The sequence below is a fragment of the Myotis davidii genome, unplaced genomic scaffold (genome assembly GCF_000327345.1).
Source record: "Myotis davidii unplaced genomic scaffold, ASM32734v1 scaffold189, whole genome shotgun sequence".
Taxonomy (NCBI): Eukaryota; Metazoa; Chordata; class Mammalia; order Chiroptera; family Vespertilionidae; genus Myotis; species Myotis davidii.
Window position 1 is genome coordinate 217802 of NW_006383017.1, and position 21729 is coordinate 239530.

At 47.8% G+C, this 21729-nt stretch overlaps 1 protein-coding gene across 6 annotated transcripts in view; it reads left to right on the top strand.

Annotated features, from left to right (window-relative positions):
• Positions 1–21729, top strand: part of FLNB (filamin B) — a 133958-nt gene that overhangs the window by 33689 nt on the left and 78540 nt on the right. For all 6 annotated transcript variants that reach the window (XM_006779108.2, XM_006779110.2, XM_006779112.2 and 3 more), the window contains exons 2-3: positions 18134–18382; positions 20749–20846. In XM_006779108.2, coding sequence (XP_006779171.1) covers positions 18134–18382; positions 20749–20846 — 347 coding nt within the window. The remainder of the gene's footprint in view (positions 1–18133; positions 18383–20748; positions 20847–21729) is intronic.

Sequence of the window (21729 nt, forward strand, 5' to 3'; positions counted from 1 at the left end):
TGCAGTTGAAGGTTGGCCTCTTGGGTCACGATTTTGGTGATCAAATTCGTGTGAGGTCTGGTTGCCAACAGTGTGAACCCTGGCTGTGTGGCTGCACCAGCTGGAACGCTTTAAAAATTACCGATACCTCGGCCTGACCCCCAAGAAACACTCATTGTGCTTTCTTTTGGGAAGGGGCAGTGCTTTTTGTTTTATTTTTAAAGGCTTCCTGGATGGTTCCAGTGCACAGCCAGGGTTGAGACTCAAGTGGTTTCTGTGAGCAGCCGCAGTGCTGAGGCTGGAGAAGGGCGTTGGACAAGCGAGGCCTGAGGTGGCCCGAGGTCGCAGCGTGAACAGCAGCCCTGACCCGGATGGATGGCATCGAGGGGAGAGGCTCACATTATTCACTCTCACTTTGAATATAATGGGAATGGATGGCAATGGGGTGTTTTATAAATAGGGAACATTGGTGACGGTCCAGAAAAAACACTTCCTGTACATCAGTGCCAACATATGCGGCGACCGGGACTCCTTCAGATTAAGGACTTCCAACAGGGCGGCCATCCTTCAGAGCCATTCTGCGTAACCAGGGTTAAAATGGCCCCAGCGCCTTCTTTTGAATTCCCTCGAGGTGGCTGGTCTCCCTCCCTCTCCCTGTGAGGGCGGATTTGATTGCTAACAATGGTCCAGTCACTTGGCACCCAGCCTGGTGAGTAAGACAGCTGAGTAAGAGGGGAAACGGTGCCTTGGGTCAGAAAAAAACAGGATAATGAGCGGCCAGATTTCTTATCTGTTCAGAGAATCCCCAGAAGCTGCAAGGGCTGCAGTTTACAGACTGTTTTGTGTGCAGTGGCCTTGACATTTACGAGAGGGCATCTGGTCAGCGCAGCAGCACCCAGCTCCATAGCTCTCGGGCTGGCGCATGCCCTCCATGGGCACTGACCCGCACCGGCGACTTCGGTGCTGGGTGATCAGTGTGGTCAGAGGACGGGAGCACAGCTGTTGGGTCAAGGCCATGCCCACCCACCCTGAGTTAGACCAAAGGCTGGTGCTGGGCTCCCACCGTCACCCTGGTGTTTCTGCACTTCCACCTCGGCCACATCCAGTGGGCATGCCTCCTCTATTCCCTGGGTTCATGGGCATTTGTGTCTGCTGGGAAGCTGCCATTTATCTCTCTCTCGGCACTGTGCTAAGTACTGTCCATTCCTGCCAGGGGCAGACATTGTCAACCCATTTTACAGCAGGAAAACCCAGCTGGCCATAGCCCTCTGTACTGTAGACCTGAAATCCATCTGGGCTTCTGACTTTCTACCTAAATCTCGTCTCCAGCCCTTCATAAAAACACGTTTCAGATAAGCATTAATTTTAGAAAGAAGTTTTTTCTGACAGCCTGTATTAGGTACTCAGCTATAATTGAAGTGTGCTCATTTTATAAATTTAGCGCATTATTAATTTTAAAGGCCCCATGCTACAGAGACAGCTTATCTGTAAATATCTAGCATGAAGAAGAAAAGACAGAGAATGTGTACACAAGTCGCTGTGGCATGTTTTATAGGACAAGGCTCCTTACAGTGCCTCCCAGAGAGGCGTGGAGTGCGGCACATTTCATCCAGGGTGACAGGTAGCTGTGGTAAAGATGGGGTTGGTGAACGGTGCCATCTAAAGGGGCAGATTCAGGAGACAGAGGATGTTCTGGGCTGCAGAACTGCTCGGGCAAAGACGGGCTCAGAGTGGAAAGTGCAGGAATGTGAGGGCGCCCGGGACCACCCACTGACCGGCCTGGGTGCTTAGCCTTTGGTGAGGTTGGGATCATCCATGTGATGTTGGCCGGGTTGTGTAGAACCTCAAAAGGGAGATGTCAGTGAGCCTCAATTTGGCTGTGCTGTCCACTAGCCACATGTGGCTAGTTAAGTTTAAATTAATTAATTTAATTAAGTAAAATGTACAATTTAGCACCTCAGTCATACTAACCACATTTGGAGCGCTCAATGGCCATGTGTGGCTTGTGGCTGCTATATTGGACAGTGTACATATAAAACATTTCAATCGTCTCCAGAAAGTTCTGTTGAACAGTGGTGCTGTAGTCCAAACTATGGTCTGTGGGCCAAATCCGGCCCTGTTTTTTTAAATAAAGTTGTATTGGAACACAGGCCACCCCCATTCATGTACATAGTGCCTGTGGTCACTTTCTCACCAGAATGGTATAGTTGAACAGTTGCTACAGAGACTGTATGGCCCACAAAGCCCAAAATATTTACTATCTGGCCGTTTACAGAAAAGTTTGCCAACCCCTTTTGTAGACCATAGGGAGCAAGAGAAAGTGTTCAAGTTGGGAGTAATAAGTGATTGCATTTATGGCCTGAGAGGATAACTTGGGTGGGCCAGATTCGGGGAGAGACCCATTTGCAGTGACCTCCCGGGGCCCCCATGAAAGGTGACTGAGGCTTGTCCCAGCAGGGACAGTCCCACTAACCTGTGGTCCATTGAACAAAACCAGTCCATCACTGAAGTCTTTTCACTTCTTGGTTCTAAAAATTATGAATTGGAGCCCGAGTTCTTGACTCGGTGTGTTCTGGACCCGTCTGGCTCTCTGAAGCCTGCACTCTTTCTTGTGAAACAGGTTTCCCTGTTCATTTAATTTGATATTCCAATTACCCACATCAGGGCAGCTTCCCCTCTTTCTACCATTCTGAGTAGAGGCAGCAGCTTGTGCAGAGACCTGGAGGCTCATGGACTCAGGTTTTCTACCAGCAGCAGGAGCACAGGGGAGGGCATGTAGAGGCGTGGGGTGAGGGCAGGCTGGGGAGACAGAGGTCAGCTGTGAGGGGCGTTGTGACCCTGCCGAATGCGGACTTTGTCCGGAATGCTGGAATGTTTAAAGACCTTAGGCCCTAAATCTATCGTATCAACTACAATAAAACACACCTACCTCTTATACTTTAAAAAAAAAAAGTGTGTGTTTGTGTATATTGCTGTAAAATAATTTGAAAGTTTAAAAAAATTGTTTTGCCTTTATTTATATTTGTGCTTTGTTTTATTATTTGGCCGTGACTCTTTGACTGGTGTCTTAGCTGTCGTATGCACACTTGGGAGTTCTTGGAATGTGAAAAAACTAACCTGTAAATTCGTTTTCAAATGTAACACAGTTTTCGTGAATACTGAATGTAAGCCACTAGTGGAAAAGATACAATTTTAAATTCAGGCACTTAAAAAAACATTTATTAACTTCAGTTTCTTTCAGTTTTCTTATGTTTTGGGACCAATCTCCCCATCTGCCTCCAACCAACTTTGGAATTGTTTGCTGAGAAGGAGCTGTGCCTGGCGGAGGGGTCTGCGTGGCCTTGCTAGAGCCAGTGGGGAGATTGGGGAAGAGCTGACGTGTGGGCTTAGATGGAGTGGTCGGTAAAGAGGGCCTGACATTAATTGATGACTGCTGGGCTGGGGATCAATTTAGAGGTAACCAGCCAGGACTGGGGAGGAGAGTGGGTTTTGGGGGAGAGTGTGGTCAAAGGCTCCGTCCAGTCGGGTTTGATAGTTAGTTGGTTGAGTGGTGGGTGCTCTTTGGTAGGTTTGTTGATTAGTGGTTGGCTGGTTAAGTTGGCTGGTTGACGGTTTATTGACGGTGGGTGGTTGTTGGTTGGGCAGTAGATGATAGCTCCCCCTCTCCGCACTTTTCCCCTTCTTTCTGCCATCTGACAGGCATCATACTAGGCACTAGGATCACAATGACGCTAAAGACGAGCTCAGCTTTGTCCTAGGACAGTGGTCGGCAAACTGCGGCTTGGAGCCACATGAGGCTCTTTGGCCCCTTGAGTGTGGCTCTTCCACAAAATACCACATGCGGTAAAATACCGACTTCTTTGCATGAGCCACAAAGTTTCAATCGCACTGTACGCGCGTGCCCGCACATGGTATTTTGTGGAAGAGCCACACTCAAGGGGCCAAAGAGCCACTGGTGGCTTGCGAGCCACAGTTTGCCAACCACCGTCCTAGGACATTTATATTACAGGTGACTAAATCTCAGATTTGGATCCAGTACTACACAGAAGTTTAGAGAGTGGGTTTGGCCAGCACTCCAGCTGTGTGGTTCATTGCTGTTATTACTGTGCTGATGACTGGTTTATCCTTAAGAAGCACTAGCAATGCTACTTGGATGTGCTTCAGTTCTCACGGAAATTTTATTAACTTTTCCCAAGTTGTCCCCCAACTCCTCATAGGAACTTAAGAGCTAAGTGTCAACCGAGTGGAGGTTTTGGAGGAATCCCCTGTTCACATAATTTGATATTCCGGTTCCTCACATCAGGACGACTTCCTCTCTTTCTGCCATCTCAAGCGGTGGTCCAAATTACCGGTTCCGTCTCTGACTCTTCCCACTTGGCAATACATTGTCTGGGGAGGAAGATCTTGTCAGTGGAAGCTCTAAAGCAAACCCGGGAAGGAGGAGATTGGTTTTGGCCTGGATTCCTCTCAACCATTGCCTGTGCCCAAGGATTATATGTTGCGCTGGAACAATAAGATGTTTTTTAGTGTGGTTTTTAAGTGAGTTGGTTATCACCAGAATTTCATAAGCACGTGGTTAACGGGTGTGCTTCCCTTGATTAGGAACCGTGTTTTGAGAGCCCGCGTTTATCGTCCTTTATCTGCAGGGTTTTAGTTTCTTAATCGCTGCCACTGAACAGTTGTAGCCTCTGTAATTTATTTCCTGTCACCCTCCTTTTGTGTCTTTGGTCTGTCTTCTTCACCCCCATACTTGCTTGTTTTATTTTTATTTACTTATTTTGTAAAATATGTTTTTATTAATTTCAGAGAGGAAGGGCGTGGGAGAGAGAGTGATATATAAACACATCAATGATAAGAAAGAATCATTGATTGGCTGCCTTCTGCACGTCCCACACTGGGGATGGATCCGGCAACCTGGGCATGTGCCCTGACTGGGATTGAACTGTGACCTCCTAGTTCGTAGGTTGACACTCAACGATTGAGCCACTCCTGGCCAGGCTACTTGCTTCTTTTAAAAACGTAATCCTCCAGCTTATGGGAGAGACCAGGAGAAGGGCAATTTAAGGAAGAATTACCCATAGTATCTTCTGGAGAATATTAGTGCCCTTTGAGGTAGTATTAAAAAAATTCCTTAGTGTATAATCAAGTTGGGAAATGCTGTGTGGCACCCTAGGGCCCCTTTGGAGATGGTCAGTGTACATTTGCATATTAAAGGCTCTGAGAGATCCTGCACAGTTCAAAGTTGTTCAGCTCCATATGTCTCTAGCTTATTTGACCAGAGCAACCCTGTAGTCTCGGGAAACTAGCTAACATCTAGGATAGTCTTTTCTAAGGTGTTGCTTAAGGTGTTATATGCCCTACATTTAAAATTGTAACAGTTATGTATTTTCACACGTGGGGTGTGTGTGTGTGTGTGTGTGTGTGTGTGTGTATCTGTGTGTCTGTGTGTGTGTGTGTGTGTGTATTTGAGGCACTAGTTGCTTTTTATGTATGTAATTCCAGCTTTCTAGCTTTAATCCCTGGTCCATGATGGGCTGGTTTATGTGGTTGTTAGCAGATGGAATGCTTGTCTGTGTTTATAGAAAAAAATCAGTCTTAGGCAAAAAGGAAAGGTGAGTTGATTTAAGGAGATGGAGATGGACCAAGGGGCAGGAGGAGAGGGCCAGGTTTGAGAATGTGCCCCTCAGAGCCAAGGTTAGGTAGAGCTGGTGTTCGTGCCGGGCCGGCACACATCTTCTGACTCAAGCATGGACTCTAGACAGAGAGCTGGCAATGAAGACAGTTGCTCGGGCTGTGTGTGTGCGGCATCGACGGCAGCTGTGGTTGGGGTGGTGGATGTTTAGCCTGTGTCACTTGCTTGCCCTGCACTTGGGCAGTGTGCCTCAGGAATGTTAGAATGTGTTCCCATTTTAGCAGCAAAGCTGACCTGCTATGTGCTTGGTCTGTTTATCTTACTGCCACGGCCGTTTATCGTGCGACAGAGTTCAGGGGCACAGCGATAAATCTCTTTTAGGAGGATGATGTAAGCCTCGACACTTATTTCCTCTTTGGCGTTGGCCAGTTTTGGTAATCACCATTATGTCCATGTATGGGCCTCTTCCTGTGCAGCCCATCCGGGCCTCCAGGCTGAATGTCAACAGCAGGTTCTGGAGTTGGATGGCCTAAATTCAAATCCCAACCTCACCACTTACGAGCTGTGTGACTTTGGGGTTCATTTATCAGCTTATCCTGTGGCGTGTTTTTTTAAATCTGGGAAAAGGGGCTGATAGTGGTGGCTCACAAGGCAGCTGTGAGAGTTCATCCTGTATCACTGAGAGGCTGGGCCTCTGCCTCAGGGCAAGAGCACTGAGGGGCTGGGGAGGGACAATGAAGGGATCAGGAAGGTGGGGGAGTGGTTTTGTTGTTGTATTTGGTTGGTTCGTTGGCTTGAAAAACATGCCCAAAAGCAATGTATTCTTCCACACCTGCACTCTTGTGGCAAGTGATTTGAAATTGCAAAGGCCACCTCCTGAGGCAGGGAGACTGCCTGTCCAGAACAGTACATCTGGCTGAGCAATGGGAGGGCGTTTGGATGGCCACTGTGTGAAAGTCAGGCAAAGGAGACTTCCGGAGGGACAGCCATGCAAACCCACAAAGCCTTCATTTACTTGTTGACAAGTAGCATCGTACATGAATCATATGCTTCTTTACCCAAAAGCGAGGGCACTGTGTCGACAAGCAGTTTCTTTCTTATTTTTTTAAAATATATTTTTATTGATTTCAGAGAGGACGGGAGAGCTAGGGAGAGATAGTAACATCCATGATGAGAGAGAATCATTGATCGGCTGCCTCCTGCACGCCCCACACTGGGCATGGAGCCAGCAACCTGGGCATGTGCCCTGACAGGGAATTGAACTGTGACTTTCTGCTTCATAGGTCGATGCTTAACCACTGAGCCACGCCAGCCGGGCGGCGGCCAGTTTCTTGTCTCTTGGAGAGAAAGAGTTTATGCACCTATGAGCCCAATTAGGTAATCCCCCCATCCACCACTTGACTCAAATGCAAACTTCCCATACATGTTGCTTTCATCATCATCATCATTTCATAAAACCTGTCAGTTTTCCCACATGGGACCTGTAGAGCCTGATGAGCAATTTTGTTCAAACGAAGAGTTCCTTAACATATACATTACTAGGTTTCTTTCTTTTGAGGGGGAGTGGGGGGGGGGTGTCAAAGAATTTTTTTAAAGTAATGTATGCAGTTTAAGTTAAAAAATTCAGCCCTGGCCGATAGCTCAGCTGGTTGGAACATCATCCCGATGTGCCAGGATGGTGGGTTTGATCCCCTGCATGGGTGGGAGAACAACACATCAGTGTTTCTCTCTCTCCCTTCTGCTCTCTCTCAAATCAGTTTCAAAAAATTTTAAAAAAGGAATTCAAACAACACAGTATGTAATAACAGAAAAAGAAAGCCCGTCTTTTGCCGTCCCCGAGCCTTCTTCCCAGAGAGCCAGTGAGCGCGGCTTGGTGTGCGTGTTTCCATACCCTTTCCTTCAGATGCAGTCAGGCCTTTTCAAAAATAGAATACCTCGACCGATAGTTTTCTACACCTTTTCCATTTCCCTTAATATATCATGGAGGCCTGTTCCTCCTGAAACAAACAGCTCCTCATTCTTTACACAGCAGCCTGTGGTTCGCTTCCCTGGCCGTTCTGTAAAGTGTATTTAACCACTTGTTCATGGGAAGGCACTTAAGTTGTTTTCAGCTCCCCCCCTCCCCCCCCTTAAGTTATACTAATGAGCTGCTTTCATGGTTACAGATCACTTTAGTACCAAACCTCTCCCTCCTCACATTCGAAAAAGAAATCATGTTCGGGAACGTTCTTGAATACTTTGTGCTTCAAATTGAATGTATTGACCTTGCGTTTAATTTTCTGTCAGCAGCAGCCGGCCCGGCCCCTGCAGACTGCTCAGGAATCTGCTAGAGGAGCTGGGGTGGCCTGCAGATTTCAGCAGACCGCCAGTTCATCCAGCAGCCCACTGAGCAGAGAACATCTTGATTCTATCAGCTCTAATCCCGGTCCCTGATGGGCCGGCTCTTGTGGTTGTTAGCAGATGGAATGCTTGTCTGTGCTGGAAGCCTGAGTTCTCGGGTATTTGGCTCTGAGGAGAGTTGATTGGATCTTTCACAATGCTAACGGGGCACCGTTAGTCCCCAAATTTGTGTGTATAGTATTACATAAATACAATGGTTGTAATAGGCCCCACTGTGGGGAAGCATCATCAGGCAGAATGCTACTTGCTTCACTACATTACCTCATAGCTATTCCATGAGGTGAGTCCAGTTATGACTCTCACCTCACAGGTGAGATGGACAGCAGAGCCGGGGAGTGACCCACCCCAGTCCCAGGGCCACACGAGGCTGTGCTTGGCGGGGAAAGCAGGGCTCTGAGCTCTCACGGCCCGTCACTAACTCACTTAGTGTCCCTGACCTCTGGGTTACTTGGGTACTAATTATTTCAGCAAGTGAGCTCTCCTTTGTTTGAGTGGGTTCAGTCCTGCACCCCTACCTCCTCTCTCCCCCCATGCTCTTTACACTTGGGTGTTGGTGTATCTGGAGGTCTTCTCATGTGATTGTGGGGTGAAGGTCCAAATCTGGGGGTACAAATTTGAGCCTTCAGCTGAGCAGGTACAGGGAGGAACTGTTCAAAAGTGTTAATATAGTGCCCGGCTGGTGTGGCTCAGTGGTTGAGTGTCAGCCTATGAACCAGGAGGTCACACGTTCCTGGACAGGGCACAGGCCTGGGTTGCAGGCTCAGTCTCCAGTGTGGGGCTTGCAGGAGGCAGCCAATCAATGATTCTCTCATCATTAATGTTTCTATCTCTCTCCCCCTCTCTCTTCCTCTCTGAAATAATAAAAATATGTTTTAAAAAACCCCACAGTCCAGCCGGCATGGCTCAGTTGTTGAGCGTCGATCTATGAACCAGGAGGTCATGGCTCAATTCCCAGACAGGGCAGGTGCCTGGGTTGTGGGCTCGATCCCCAGTGTGGGGTGTGCAGGAGGCAGCCGATCAATGATTCTCTCATCATTAATGTTTCTATCTCTCTCTCTCTCCTTACCTCTCTGAAATCAATAAAAATATATTTAAATAAATAAAAATAAAACCCCCACAAAAGTTCAATACAGGTAAAGTGGGGAACATGTCCCCATATCTGTCCTTTGAGAATTTCCTTTCCTCCAACTTCATCCACTTTCTGTTGATGATGGTAAGAGCCAGCAGTTATAAATTATTTGGAATTTTCTTCAGCTTGGTTCCCTTTCAAGACTTTAAATTGGGAGTTTTGCTCCTTTTATGATTTCACAGCCTTTGGGCAACTGCCATTTCCCTAGGCGTGTGTGAGTGGTAACATAAGGTGAGTGAGGTATGGGGGCGAAATGCAAACTGGTCTCTCCCCTCTCAGACGGAGGAGGTCACCTTGATCTGATTTTGTAACAAGGCTCAGCTTTTACAAGTTTGCGGTGGAAGGGTAAATGCCTTCCCTATTCTTCATCATTATTTTTTTTAACTTCTAGTCTTAATTATAAAAGAGGGAGAAGCCCCCCCTCCCCCCAAACATGGCCTAGCATGAGAGAGAGAGAGAGAGAGAGACACACACACACACACACACACACACACACACACACACACACGGCAAAAGGTTTTTTTTGTTTTTTTCCCTTAAAGATCTTCAGTGTCTTACCCTGGGGGGTTGCGGGGGGAGTCAGTGGTTTTCATTATAATAATGTCATCTCTTTGTGGAGTGTTTTAAAGCCAGTCTAACTTATTTTCTTACTTAAAAGCATAACTTGTACTTGACACAGAGCCTGGTCCTCGGTAGGCAGTTAGGAAGTTATTGTTTGGATGTAAGAAGAACAGATGAATAGGACAATTGAGCTTTCCTAACTTAATGTTTAGTCTTATGAGTGACCCTAATTCCTACTTCCCAGGGAAAACACAGGTTAATAGGTTTGGGCAGAGTAGTGGGTCCTGGATGGCGGGTCTCCCAGATGCAGGGCCAGGGGTAGAAATCCAGTCCTAGTTGTGGTGGGAGCTGAGAGTTACGGTCAGACAAGGGGTAGTGACTAAACGATGCGGCTCCGACTCCTGCCTGCACCCGCAGTCATTGTACTGTCGCTCTCCCTGCCGTCTGACAACCACGTTCTCCAGAACCTTGGCAGTTTGGGGATGGTGGGCATGACGGGGCAGTTAGGCGCTCAGAGGTTCTGCCTGGCTTCCCCTCACAAGCACGGCCACTTCCTGGCCATGGGGCCTGGGGCTGGGTTCCCTCCTGGCATCCAGTCTCCTTGTCTGTGGGATGAGAGTCACGCTGCACGCACCAGGTGGAGCCCTGTGACATAGTGTGTGTTCAGAGAGGCAGGGGGTGAGTCTGGGCTCCGGCACCAGAGAGAACTGGGTTTACATCTAGGCTCTCCGCTCTGTGACTTTTGGCAAGTGCCCCTGTGGACCTCTGTTTCTCATCTGTAAAATGGGATTAACCATGACCTTGGAGTGTTGCTGAGAGGGTCACATGAGGTGAGGCTGTGGCACCAGTCCAGCCTGGAGGGGAGGTCTGGTTGACAGAGCTGTTGTCCTGTGTCGGTTGCTGTTGATGTAGAGAGAGGAGGCGCTTAGGAGTCTTCCCTGTGTGGGTCCTCCTGCCCTCACTGCTTTCCTCCCGGGCTTCCCCGTGGGCTGCGCACGCGTGCACAGGGTAGACGGTGAGCTGTGTTTCAGCCTTTGCCACATGACAGACTGAGCCGGCGTAAAAAGGTGACAAAGCCCTCTGTTTGCAGCCAGCGTTTATTATTTCAGCTGGGCATGTTCCCAGAGCAGCTGTGGCTGGAAGCTCTGAGCGAGGGACAGACACCACCATGCTGCGGCCCTGTGAGCTCGCGCTGGGGTTTACCCAAGCCTCCCAGTGGGGACTCGGGGCTCCTCTGCCCCATGCTCAGTCCAGTGGGCCCTTGTCCTGCTAGTCGCCCAGGACAACTGTGTGGCAGCAGCAGAAAGCAACAATGACCTGTGGCTTTGAAGTAAAAAAAACCTAGTTTAGAATGCACTGCTTGGGCCCTTTGGGGTGTTCTTCCTTTTTCCTTCTTTCTTTAACCTTAGTCTAACTTTTGGAGGCGTTTGCAGTAGCACTAAGTAGGAAGAGACTAAGTACTAGGCCCTTTAAGAAGACCATCTCCTTTAGTCCAATGCGGCTTATTTGCTAGATATTAAGTAATTCTCAAAAGTGGTAACAGTTTTTTCAAAAGTGACATTGAAAAGAAAGCCCACTGGGTGATGATGATGCAAATGCAGATTTTAACTAAAGGATGCCTCTTAGCCAGAAAATAGGGCATTTGGGATAAATTATGGAGCAGTTTATCACCATAGTGTCCACAAGCTGAAAGTCCTCCAAACACTCTATACCAGCAGTTCTCAACCTGTGGGTCACGACCCCTTTGGGGGTCGAACGATCCTTTCACAGGGGTCGCAAGACCATCGGAAGACACACATATAATTACATATTGTTTTTGTGATTAATCACTATGCTTTAATGATGTTCAATTTGTAACAATGAAATAGGGGGTCACCACAACATGAGGAACTGTATTAAAGGGTCGCGGCATTAGGAAGGTTGAGAAACCACTGCTCTATACCAAAATAAAAAGAAGGTATTTAGGAAATAATTTGCTCCAATTATTTCAGAAAAAAATTGTCCAGCAAGTGAGAGAGAACAGAAGGAATGGTTGGCCAAGTGGAGATTTGCAGTCTGAGGTTATGTATAAAGATGTGTAGTTGCCTATAGTAGAAATCTCAAATCAGTGGTTTGGGAATGTTTACTCAGTTCTGTGGCAGAGAAATCCCGGCTGCCACTGCATGCCTTGCCCAGGGGAGACATTGCTAATCTGCACAGTAGTCTTCCTTGCGAACATCCATTCCCATGCCTTCTTCATGGCAGACATTGGTGATCCATTTTGGCAGTCTTTCTTGCTGAATCCAGATATGGCCCCAGAATCTTTCTCAAAACCCTGAGTTTTCACCCCTCGTGCCAACACCATTTGCCACCCCTGGTCAATTGTATCATCTCTTGAAAAATTTGTAACATAAAAAGACCTTCTGAATGAATTTATTTAAAAAATTTTATTTATTGATTTTGAGAGAGAGAGAGAGAGATGGAGAAAAGAGGGGAAGAGAAACACCAACTTGTTCCACCCATCCATGCCTTCATGATTGACTCTCGTATATGCCCTGACCTGGGATCGAACCCACATCTTGGCATAGCGGGACTACACTCTAACCAACTGAGCTACCTGGCCAGGGCTGGGTGAGCTTTTTATTAACTGAACCCTGGCATAGTGATATGTAAAAATTGTTAATTCACACAGTTCCTTTGTTATTATTGAGTAGTTCATGAGCAGGAAAGTGAATCGGAAATCCAGCTGACCCAGTGCCCCAATCTACTCTCACTTTACTGTGCCCTGTATTTGTATTTTACCTTGCCAATGGAAATAGACCCATGTGTCTTCAAGGCCCAGAACGTCCTGTCCTCTTGTTGTGGTTAAACTGCTGTAACAAATAGATTAAAAAACAACAGTGGCTTTTTGAGTCTTCAGGTTGGTGGGGCACCCCATTCTTGATCCCAGGTTCCTCCCATCACCTTGCCCGGCCTCTCCTAGGGCAAGTTGAAGCTAAGTGACTGTGATGTTAGGCACTCTGGCTGGCAGTAGCGGGGAGAGTTTGGACAAGGCACACCCACTGCCCAAGGCTCCGAGGGATGGAGTGCTTCCTTGTGCTCACGGTTAATTGGTGAGGCAACCACACCACCAAATTGCAAGGGAGGTTGGGAAGGGTAATCTAGTAGGAAGCTGCGTGCCTGGGAGACGAGGGGGAAGGATTTTAGTGGCTTTAGCCACAGATATCCTTCAGTCATCAGAGGAGTGAGTCACCTGGTTGTAATTCTTGTCCTTTGTTGGTTCGAGGCCCTGGAGCGAAGCCAGCCTGGCTCTCTTCCACCCTGCCCAGCGACCTCTGGGCACCTGAGCCAAGGTGCACAGTCTATCCTTGCTGAGTGGATGGGAGGACTGTTGCACCCCCAGAAATGTGACCCCCATTCTGGGCAGATGACTGAGACGGTCCTCCTCAACACGGCCTCAGGAGTGAGTGGCATCTGGGCTAGGTTTTGATTGGTAAACTGCCTCCTGTTAGTTCAGGGCACTCTCTTGTTGGGACAACCGAGGCCTACAATTTGGCCAGGGTTTGTTCAGGCTGGAAAATAAGGCAGGACGGAGAAAAGCGGCACAGCCCACCCGGGATGTCAGTGAGCACTGGGTCTGCCAATGGGTTCTGGGTCCAGTTGACGGAGCTCTGCCCTGTGGGGTAGCCGTGGAGGGTGGAGAGGGGGTGCCCTTTCACAGGATGCTGCTGCTGTCAGCTCACCCAGGCAGTCAGGGCTGATAGGAAACCCCAGTGCAGACATGTAGGTCACCACCTGTAACAGCTAAGCTTTCACTTTTCCCTCCTACCTTTGTCCTTTTTGTCTCAAGCGTCATAAAAGCATGCTGAAGTCCATGGTGGTAAGAATACTAGCATTTATTGAAAACTGTGTGGAGGACTGAGTGCTCAAATGTGTTATCACATTTAGCCTTCTGAGTAGCCCTCCGCTCATGTTCCAACATTATCCCCAATTGGCAGATAAAGAAATAGGGGCATACAGGGATTGGATTGCTTGGCCAGCGTCCCACGGCTTGTATGGTGGCAGGGCCTGTACCCCTAAGGAACTGTCCCGGCCTTCCCTTCGGTGCCACATGCTGTGTTGTCTGTCTGCTGGGGGTTCAGAGGTGGCCTGGTCTGGAACAGTTTAGAAGTCCATGCACGTTCTGTATCCTCTCTCCAGCAGGCAGCACTGCCTGTCATTCAGCACTGGGGGTGTGAGGGTAGGGAGGTGTGTGTGTGGCAGCTGGTCCAGGTGTCCAGGCTGTGGGACCCGCAGGGAGCAAAATGACTCATCCCTGCCTTTGTGGAGCTGACGCTGAGCGGAGGAGGCAGACCAGCCCAGGTGGCTTTAGCACAGTTGCAGGTGCACTGAAAGAGGAGGGCAGTAGCCTGGTCTAGAGAGGGGCTGGGGGGAGAGGTCCAGGCCAGGCGAGCCGGGGCCAAGGAGGGAAGGTGAACCCCGGGCAGTGTGAAGCCAGGACGTCCAGGAGGAGCCAGACCTGGCCCAGGTGGGCTGCTCTTTGTACCATATTCTCTTTAGGAAGGTCTGATGCATGGCCAGTAGTTCTGTTCCTGGGTGACTCTTGGTTCCTCTTTGGCTGCCCTCTCAGGCCACGTTGGTCTCCTAAACTACTCAGCTCAGATGTGTCCCCCTGTGCGCCTCCCTTACACGTCCGGGTTCACGTGTCCTTATATGTTCAATGTTGTGTCTCAGCCTCCTCTTGGAACCAGAGACGAGGGACCGCAAAGTCTCATGACCTATGAGTTGCTTGACTCAGAGAAGTGACATATTAAACATTTCATCCTCCTGTTAATTCACAAGGTACTTTTTTCCTTCTGCTTTCTTCTTGCACACAACACTGGGATTATAGCTTCTGGCTTCTGGTTCTGGGGAAAAGTGTTTGGCACATAGCAGGTACTAGGAAGTTGGATGAATGAAGTAGGGGAAGGAGGTAACATTAATGCCTACTGCGTACCAGACATGGTGTTTTGCTCATGACATTCTTTGCCACTTGCTCTTTAAAAACTAATAATAATAATATATGTATTTCAGAGAGGAAGGGAGAGGGAGAGAGATAGAAACTTCAATGGTAAGAGAGAATCACTGATTGGCTGCCTCCGGCATACCGCCTACTGGAGATCAAGCCCTCAACCCAGGCATGCGCCCTGGCCAGGAATCGAACCATGACATCCTGGTTCATAAGTCGATGCTCAACTACTGAGCCACGCTGGCCGGGCAGACCCACTTACTCTTACCGCAGCCCTGTGAAGTGTTGACTGTGATCATCGCCCTTTGGTAGGTGAGGAGAAATAAGGCCCAGAGAGGGTGGCCAGATTGTTCAAAGTGACATTTCTAGCCGAGCTGCTGGTTCCAGAGCCTGCACTAGCCACAGTGCCTCTCAGTGGGTAACAGAGACGAGAGGGCAGGGAGCAGAGCCTGTGGCAGTATCTCCCCAGATGGCCGAGTCGTGTGCTGAGTGTGGGGGGTAAATTGTCCCAGGCACAGCAGAAGGAGGTTTTCTGAAACCCCTACCCCTCCTTGATTCCTGCACAGGCATGTGGCTATTTCCGACCCCATAGCGAGCTGCACTGTGACCTGCTTACCTAGGAGAGCGGAAGTGTGGAATGGAGTCTGCTCAGGCTTGTCCTCCCGGGCCCGCCCCCTTGCCCCGGTTAATTGGTGCAGCCAGGAGAGAAGGTCCGCACAGTACACATAGTAGGTGCATAGACGGTTGTGTGGATCCGACCCTCCTGATACAGTAGAGAGATGAAAGATCACCACACCCTTAACCTCTGCAGAAGTTGCTCACAGAAGCGCTGTTTCCAAGATCCTTCTGAAGATGGCCTAAAAATAGCTGCTTTCCACCCCCGTAAATGCGTCCATTCCAGAATTTTGCTTAACAAGGCCTGGAGAACTGATGTGCTGAAATGACGTGAAAACATTCCACCCTAGAATTTGCAGTAGCTCAAGTTAACTTTCTAGCTATTAAAAAAAAAAAAATGGAGGGGAGGGGGTGCTCTGCCCTCACTTCTGAGCAATGCTGGGTTGATTTTAAGTACTTCCAGAAGGTGGATGTGGTTTGAGGGTCAGTGTTGCCCAGAGCCAGGACCAGTTACGTGGGGATTGTGATTGGTTGTGATTTGGGGAGTTGAAACTTGTGGACCGATTCCAACCCCCTGCCAATCTCAGCAGATTCCAGGAGGTGGGGTGGGCGTGGTGGCGTTGGCTTGTTGTGTTCCTGAAAGAGGCTCACTAGCTCTCCTGCCAGAGAGGCTTCTGGCTGACGCCTCTGCCTCCACACTCGGCATAAACATCGCAGAACACACTCGGGTCCGGAAATTCTGTGACCTGCTGTGCTGGTCAGACGTCGGCACCGTGACGCTGTGTGGCATTTCATTTTCAAGGTGTTGGGAGTCTCCCATTTCATGTGGGTGGGGATGGGGGAGGCCTGGGCAGGTCACCATCTTCTTATGGTTCCAAGAGTTCGGGGAAGCATTTGAACCTTGAAGCACTTGAACCGTCATCACCTGTCAAAATCACTCTCGGAGTGAGGATGGCCGTCCCTCCAGCCTCTTAGACCAGCAGGACAAAAGTATCGTTTATCCCAGTGCGACCTTAACGGGGGCTTCCCCATTTGGACACCCACCTCACATTCATTGGAAACAGAAGTTCTGGGCATTGTATTTTTCAGAAATTTGGCTCAGACTTTTACTGGGTCATATTTCCCCCCAAATCTTTTTGAAAAAGATTCACGTCTCATTCCTTGAGACCAGCATGCATGCATAAGCTGGGTAAAGACAAAGCAGACTGGTTTCATGGTTTGATTTGTGAAAGAAATCTGCAAGTTTGCATTTGAAAAACATTTAATGCACGACTGAGGGAAGTTTGAACTTTGCAGACTGATGCCTGTGGCTGGATGAGACTTGGGCCTGTTCAAGGCCAGCTCCTCCCCGCTACCTTTGCACCCCTGTTACCTTAACTATCTATAAGCATTCACTTCCTCCCTCCCCTCACCCCACTCTTCTCCCTTTAGCTTGAATAAAGAAAACTGGCATGGAAAGTTGTGTGACCTGGAATGTCTTAGGATCAGTTGGTAGCACTTACAGCCTCATAATAGGATACCTAATCCCCCAAATTCAGTCATGGTCAGAGGCTGTCTGCTGGAGAAATGTGTGGTCTGGTGGGTGAATTCCATGGATCTTAGGGTTCTGGGCAGTGTCCCGTGTTGCCTGCAGATTGTTGCTGGTTTATTGACCATGGGCCCTCCTGGGCAGCAGAGCTGGCTTCACGGTCACACGGCCAGTGCAGTGCAGCTGTGCAGGGCCCTGTATGCAGAAGGCTCTGTGCTTGCTTTATTGCTCTGCTGCTGCCGTCTTGAAATTCTTAGTACTTTTTGGACAAGGAGCCCTGCATTTTCATTTGTCACTGGGCCTGTGAGTTAATGTAGACAGATCTGCTTAAAAGCTATTATTTATACAATCTATTACATAAAACATCATGGGCTTTCATTATTTATACAGTTCATTACAGAGAATATCACCGGGCACCATGATTTTGAATGAGAGGATTGCTTGAATTTAGTTGGTCTTACCAGCCAGTTCATGATAATCTTTACTCATCCGGTTTCACATGATCAGATTTTATTATGACGGAATCTGCAACCATGAAATTACCTTTGGTTTTTATGGTTTTGGGTGTGGCCTTTTAGGAGAGTCTTTTCTTGTAAAAGATGTAACATTGAACAGGTTAATTAAAAAAAAGATCCCGCCCTTTCAGTTTTGAGCGGCATGCTATTTCCTCTTTATCAGCATGTGAGTATATTTTTCATGCGGTTGTAGCTGGGTTTCATTTTAAGTGCAGTTTGGTGTGTGTTTTTAACCAACATTCAGATGGCTTGTGGTGGGTGGGTGGGTGGGACAGGGAGGTGAGCTCCAAGGTGAAGAGGGCTCCATTTCTCCCCAGCAGGTGCTCACAGTCCTGGGCGGGATGTGGTAGGCTGAGGAGTCCTAGGCACAGAGCTGGTGGGAGGGAAGGGCCACCAGCCGTCAGATCTGGCCATTGAATGACAAGCCATGGTTTGTCCTGCAGGAGGATGGGGTAAAGGGTCTTCCCCTGAAACGGAATACCGAACACTTGACTTTTAAAAACTTTTTTTTTATTATGGGAAATTTCAAACATACACAAAAACAGAAATAATAGCATAATGCATTTGTATGTTCCAAGGCCACCAGTTTAAAACATTTTGGAATCTTACTTCACCTATTCCCATCCTCAGATATTTTGAAGCAAATTCCAGCATTGTATCCTTTCACGCTTACATGGTTCAGTACGATTCTCTAACAGATGAGGACTTCATTTCCTTTTTTTACAAAGAGCGTGACTCACACTTGTGCAGCCCAGAGGAATGACCAAGCGTTGGCCTCTCTCCCCAGATAGCAAAGCCATCGTGGATGGGAACCTGAAGCTCATCCTGGGCCTGGTATGGACCCTGATCCTCCACTACTCCATCTCCATGCCCGTGTGGGAGGATGAAGGGGATGACGATGCCAAGAAGCAGACGCCGAAGCAGAGGCTGCTGGGATGGATTCAGAACAAGATCCCCTATTTGCCCATCACCAACTTTAACCAGAACTGGCAAGACGGCAAAGCCCTGGGTGCCCTGGTAGACAGCTGTGCCCCAGGTAAGTGCCCGTGGTTACCTAAGCCATCTCTTTGGGATGGGGGTATATGGGCCCTAAACTTCTTGGTCTTCATTGGGAATGCTAGGTTTGCTGTGATTGGTGTATTTCTCCTGGTTTTGGCTCATTGTAAGATGGTGAAAGGCACTGAAAATGACTCCGTCTACGTTTCCAAAGGCATGTCTTATAGGTGGACTTGTTTGAGCATTGAATTCAGTTATTTATCCAAATTCCCAGTGAAGGCCTAAATACTTGAACCAGGCCTGGGGTTTAGCTTCTAGACTCCAAAAAGTCCAGCTGCTTCCCACAGTTGGTGCCTAGTTTCCTGTAGCCTTTGGCAAAAACATGTGGCCTGTTAGGTGGCTTGGCACGAAAATCTAAAAACTTTGATTGAGCGGAAAGTACCCATTTTTATCGACCACTGGCTTGACTATATAAGGCCTTCTCTGCCCTTTTCTTTCTGTGTTGCTATGAAATAGGGCTTGGTCAGGATCCAGTTGGAGCCTTGTCCACCCTTTCCTGAGTAGCTGAGTATGCCCCAAGACAGTAATTATCCTCATGAAGGGATTAGATTGATGGGTAGAGTTTGCTGGTACGTACTCAATAGCAAAGCCAGAGCCTATGTTTATATGTATCGCTCAAAAAATTTTTTAATAAAAACTCTAATAACCATATTTTCCATTTACTGAGTGCTATGCATGTGCTGGGCCCATTAATATTTAGTAAGCTAGTGCTTCTCAACATGCTCAAAGCAGAACTGTCTGTGTCAGTTGGATATGGGGAAGGGCTGGTGCTAGGCCTTATTCTGTAAGCTGGAGTCATCAGAAGTAACTCGGAGCTCAGCAGCCGGCCATTGCCCAGTGCTCTCATCCTTGCTTGCATCTGGAGACTCATTTTAGGATACCTCTTTCCAGTTTAAATGTGGGGATTTTTACTCTAGTCCTAAATACTTCTTGTGCTTTCAAAGGTTTTTGAGATAATTCTAGGTTTGGCCTTTTAGCAAGTGGATTTTTTAAAATTATACAGGATGCTAGTTCAGTCTTTTTAGATACATCCAAGAATGGGATTGTGATATTGTGACTTAAAATAAGAAATATAAATTTGGTCTTTGTCCCCGTTCCTGGTACTGAGCTCCTAAAACCCTTGGAATTTCCTAAGTGACAGGAACCACGATAATGGTGTCTTTTAACCACACCTGAGTTTAGAGGTGACTTTTGGAAAGCCCCAAAGAAGGGGGCTGGTTGTCCAGGGAACCCACCCATTAGAGGATTGGAACTTTCAGCTTTCTCTTCTGACCCCCAGAGAGGGGAGAGGGGCTGGAGATTGAGCTCATCACTAGGACCAGGGATTGAATCAATCCAGCTTAAGTAATGACGCTTCCCCAAAATTCCTGAATGTGGGGTTTAGGGAGCTTCCAGGCGGGTGAGTACATGAAGGTTCTGAGGGCGGCACCCTCAGAGAGGCCATGGACATTCCTCCCCCTTCTCCTATCCTTCCCTGTGCATCTCTTCCATCTCTCCATTCCTGAGTTGTATCCCTTTGTAATAAACTGGCAATCTAGTAAGTAAATGGTTTTCCTGAGTTCTGCGAGCCACTCCAGGAAATAAGTAAACCTCAGGAGGGAGTTGTGGGTTTGTATCTGGTCAGTCAGAAGCGCAGGTGGGTGGAAAGCGGGAGTGCAGTTTTGTGGGACTGTGCTCTTAGCTTTGGGATCTGATGCTACTACCTCCAGGTAGATAGTCAGAATTGAGGTCCATTGTAGGACACCCAGCTGGTGTGAACCCCACACATTTGGTGACCAGGGTACAGAAGTGTGAAAGTGGAAGATTGGAAAAATATCTCCTGCAAAAGGCACTAGGGCCAGATGGTTTTACAGGCTGAGTTTGCTTATATCACACCTCTAAGGAGTGGCTAAGCCCCATCTTAATGCAAGAAGATAACATCCTCAAGGAGACTCTCAGCCAAGACAGAATAGTTCTACCCTTCCAGACCCACACCCATGATACTTTTTGCCTGTAAAGTGTAGTCAAATGCTCCTTGACGTACTATCGGGTTATGTTCCCATAAACCCATTGTAAGTTGAAAATACTGAAATTCAAAAAAGCATATAATATGCCTCACCTATCAAACATAGCTCAGTCTAGCCTACCTCAAGCAAGTTCAGCCTGTGGTTGGGCAAAATCATCTTGTTGCCATTGCCCAGCCTTCACAAGAATATTGCACCGTATATCACTAGACCAGGAAAAGTTCAAAATTCAAAATTATGAATATGGTTTCTACTGATGACAGACTGCTTTGGCACCATTGGAAAGTTCAAAAATCTCTTCGGTCAGCTAATACTAACGGCATCTTTTGTGTTATGTTAACAGGTCTGTGCCCAGACTGGGAATCCTGGGATCCACGAAAGCCCGTGGATAATGCACGAGAAGCTATGCAGCAGGCAGACGACTGGCTGGGTGTCCCACAGGTACTCATGCATGCATGCCACGCCCCAGAGCACTGCTCCCACCCTCCAGCTTGTTCTGGGACTGGATGGGTGTTTCTTTGAGTCTGGCAGGCAGTCTGACCTCCTCAGCATTAACCTTCAAAGAGTATTGCTTGTGGCACGCTCCCGTCTTCCTCAGTTTACCAATAATAATAGGTTCTTATTGACTTAGGTCCTTGTAGAGCATCCAAAAGTCTTTACTCATGGTCACATGTGGCAAATTTTCTAGTATTTCTGCTCCAAAAATGTCAAAGCCTACCTTTGGACAATGGGTTGCAAATGAGGACACTAATGATGAGGTTGGATCATAAGACGTCAATATTTAAACACTTCTTACCTACTTAAAAAATTTTTAAATTTTACTCTCTTTGGAAAGAAATCATGGAACTTAGAACTTAAAAGAAATGTAAACCAGGATAACCTACAATTAATGAAAATTGTGGCAGACTTTGTATTGCCCATAATCCTATCACAGAAATATCACAAGAGGATTTGGAAATTATAGAGAACTTGGTAAGTCTTAGGTACCATCTGCAGTAGCCACATTGAGGGTGATTCTTCTAAGCCCTTCCAAGGAGTCGACATAGCCCTTCCTCCTCACAATTGAACACCATGACTCCCACGTTCAAAGCCCTGGTCAAGAAAAGCTGTGGGTAGCCAGTGCCATGGGTGGATGACCTCACCACAGGCTTCATTGAGGTCTAAATTGGTGTTCAGAGCTGAGTTTAGTGCATTTTGTAACGAGATCCCTTGGGAGGTAGAAAAACTTGCCTCTATTTCTTTGGTTTGGTTTTGGCATCGTGTCTCTGTTTCATGGCCCATTTCTTGGCTTTTCCATCGTCAGGAAGTGGCGTGGTTATGTTTT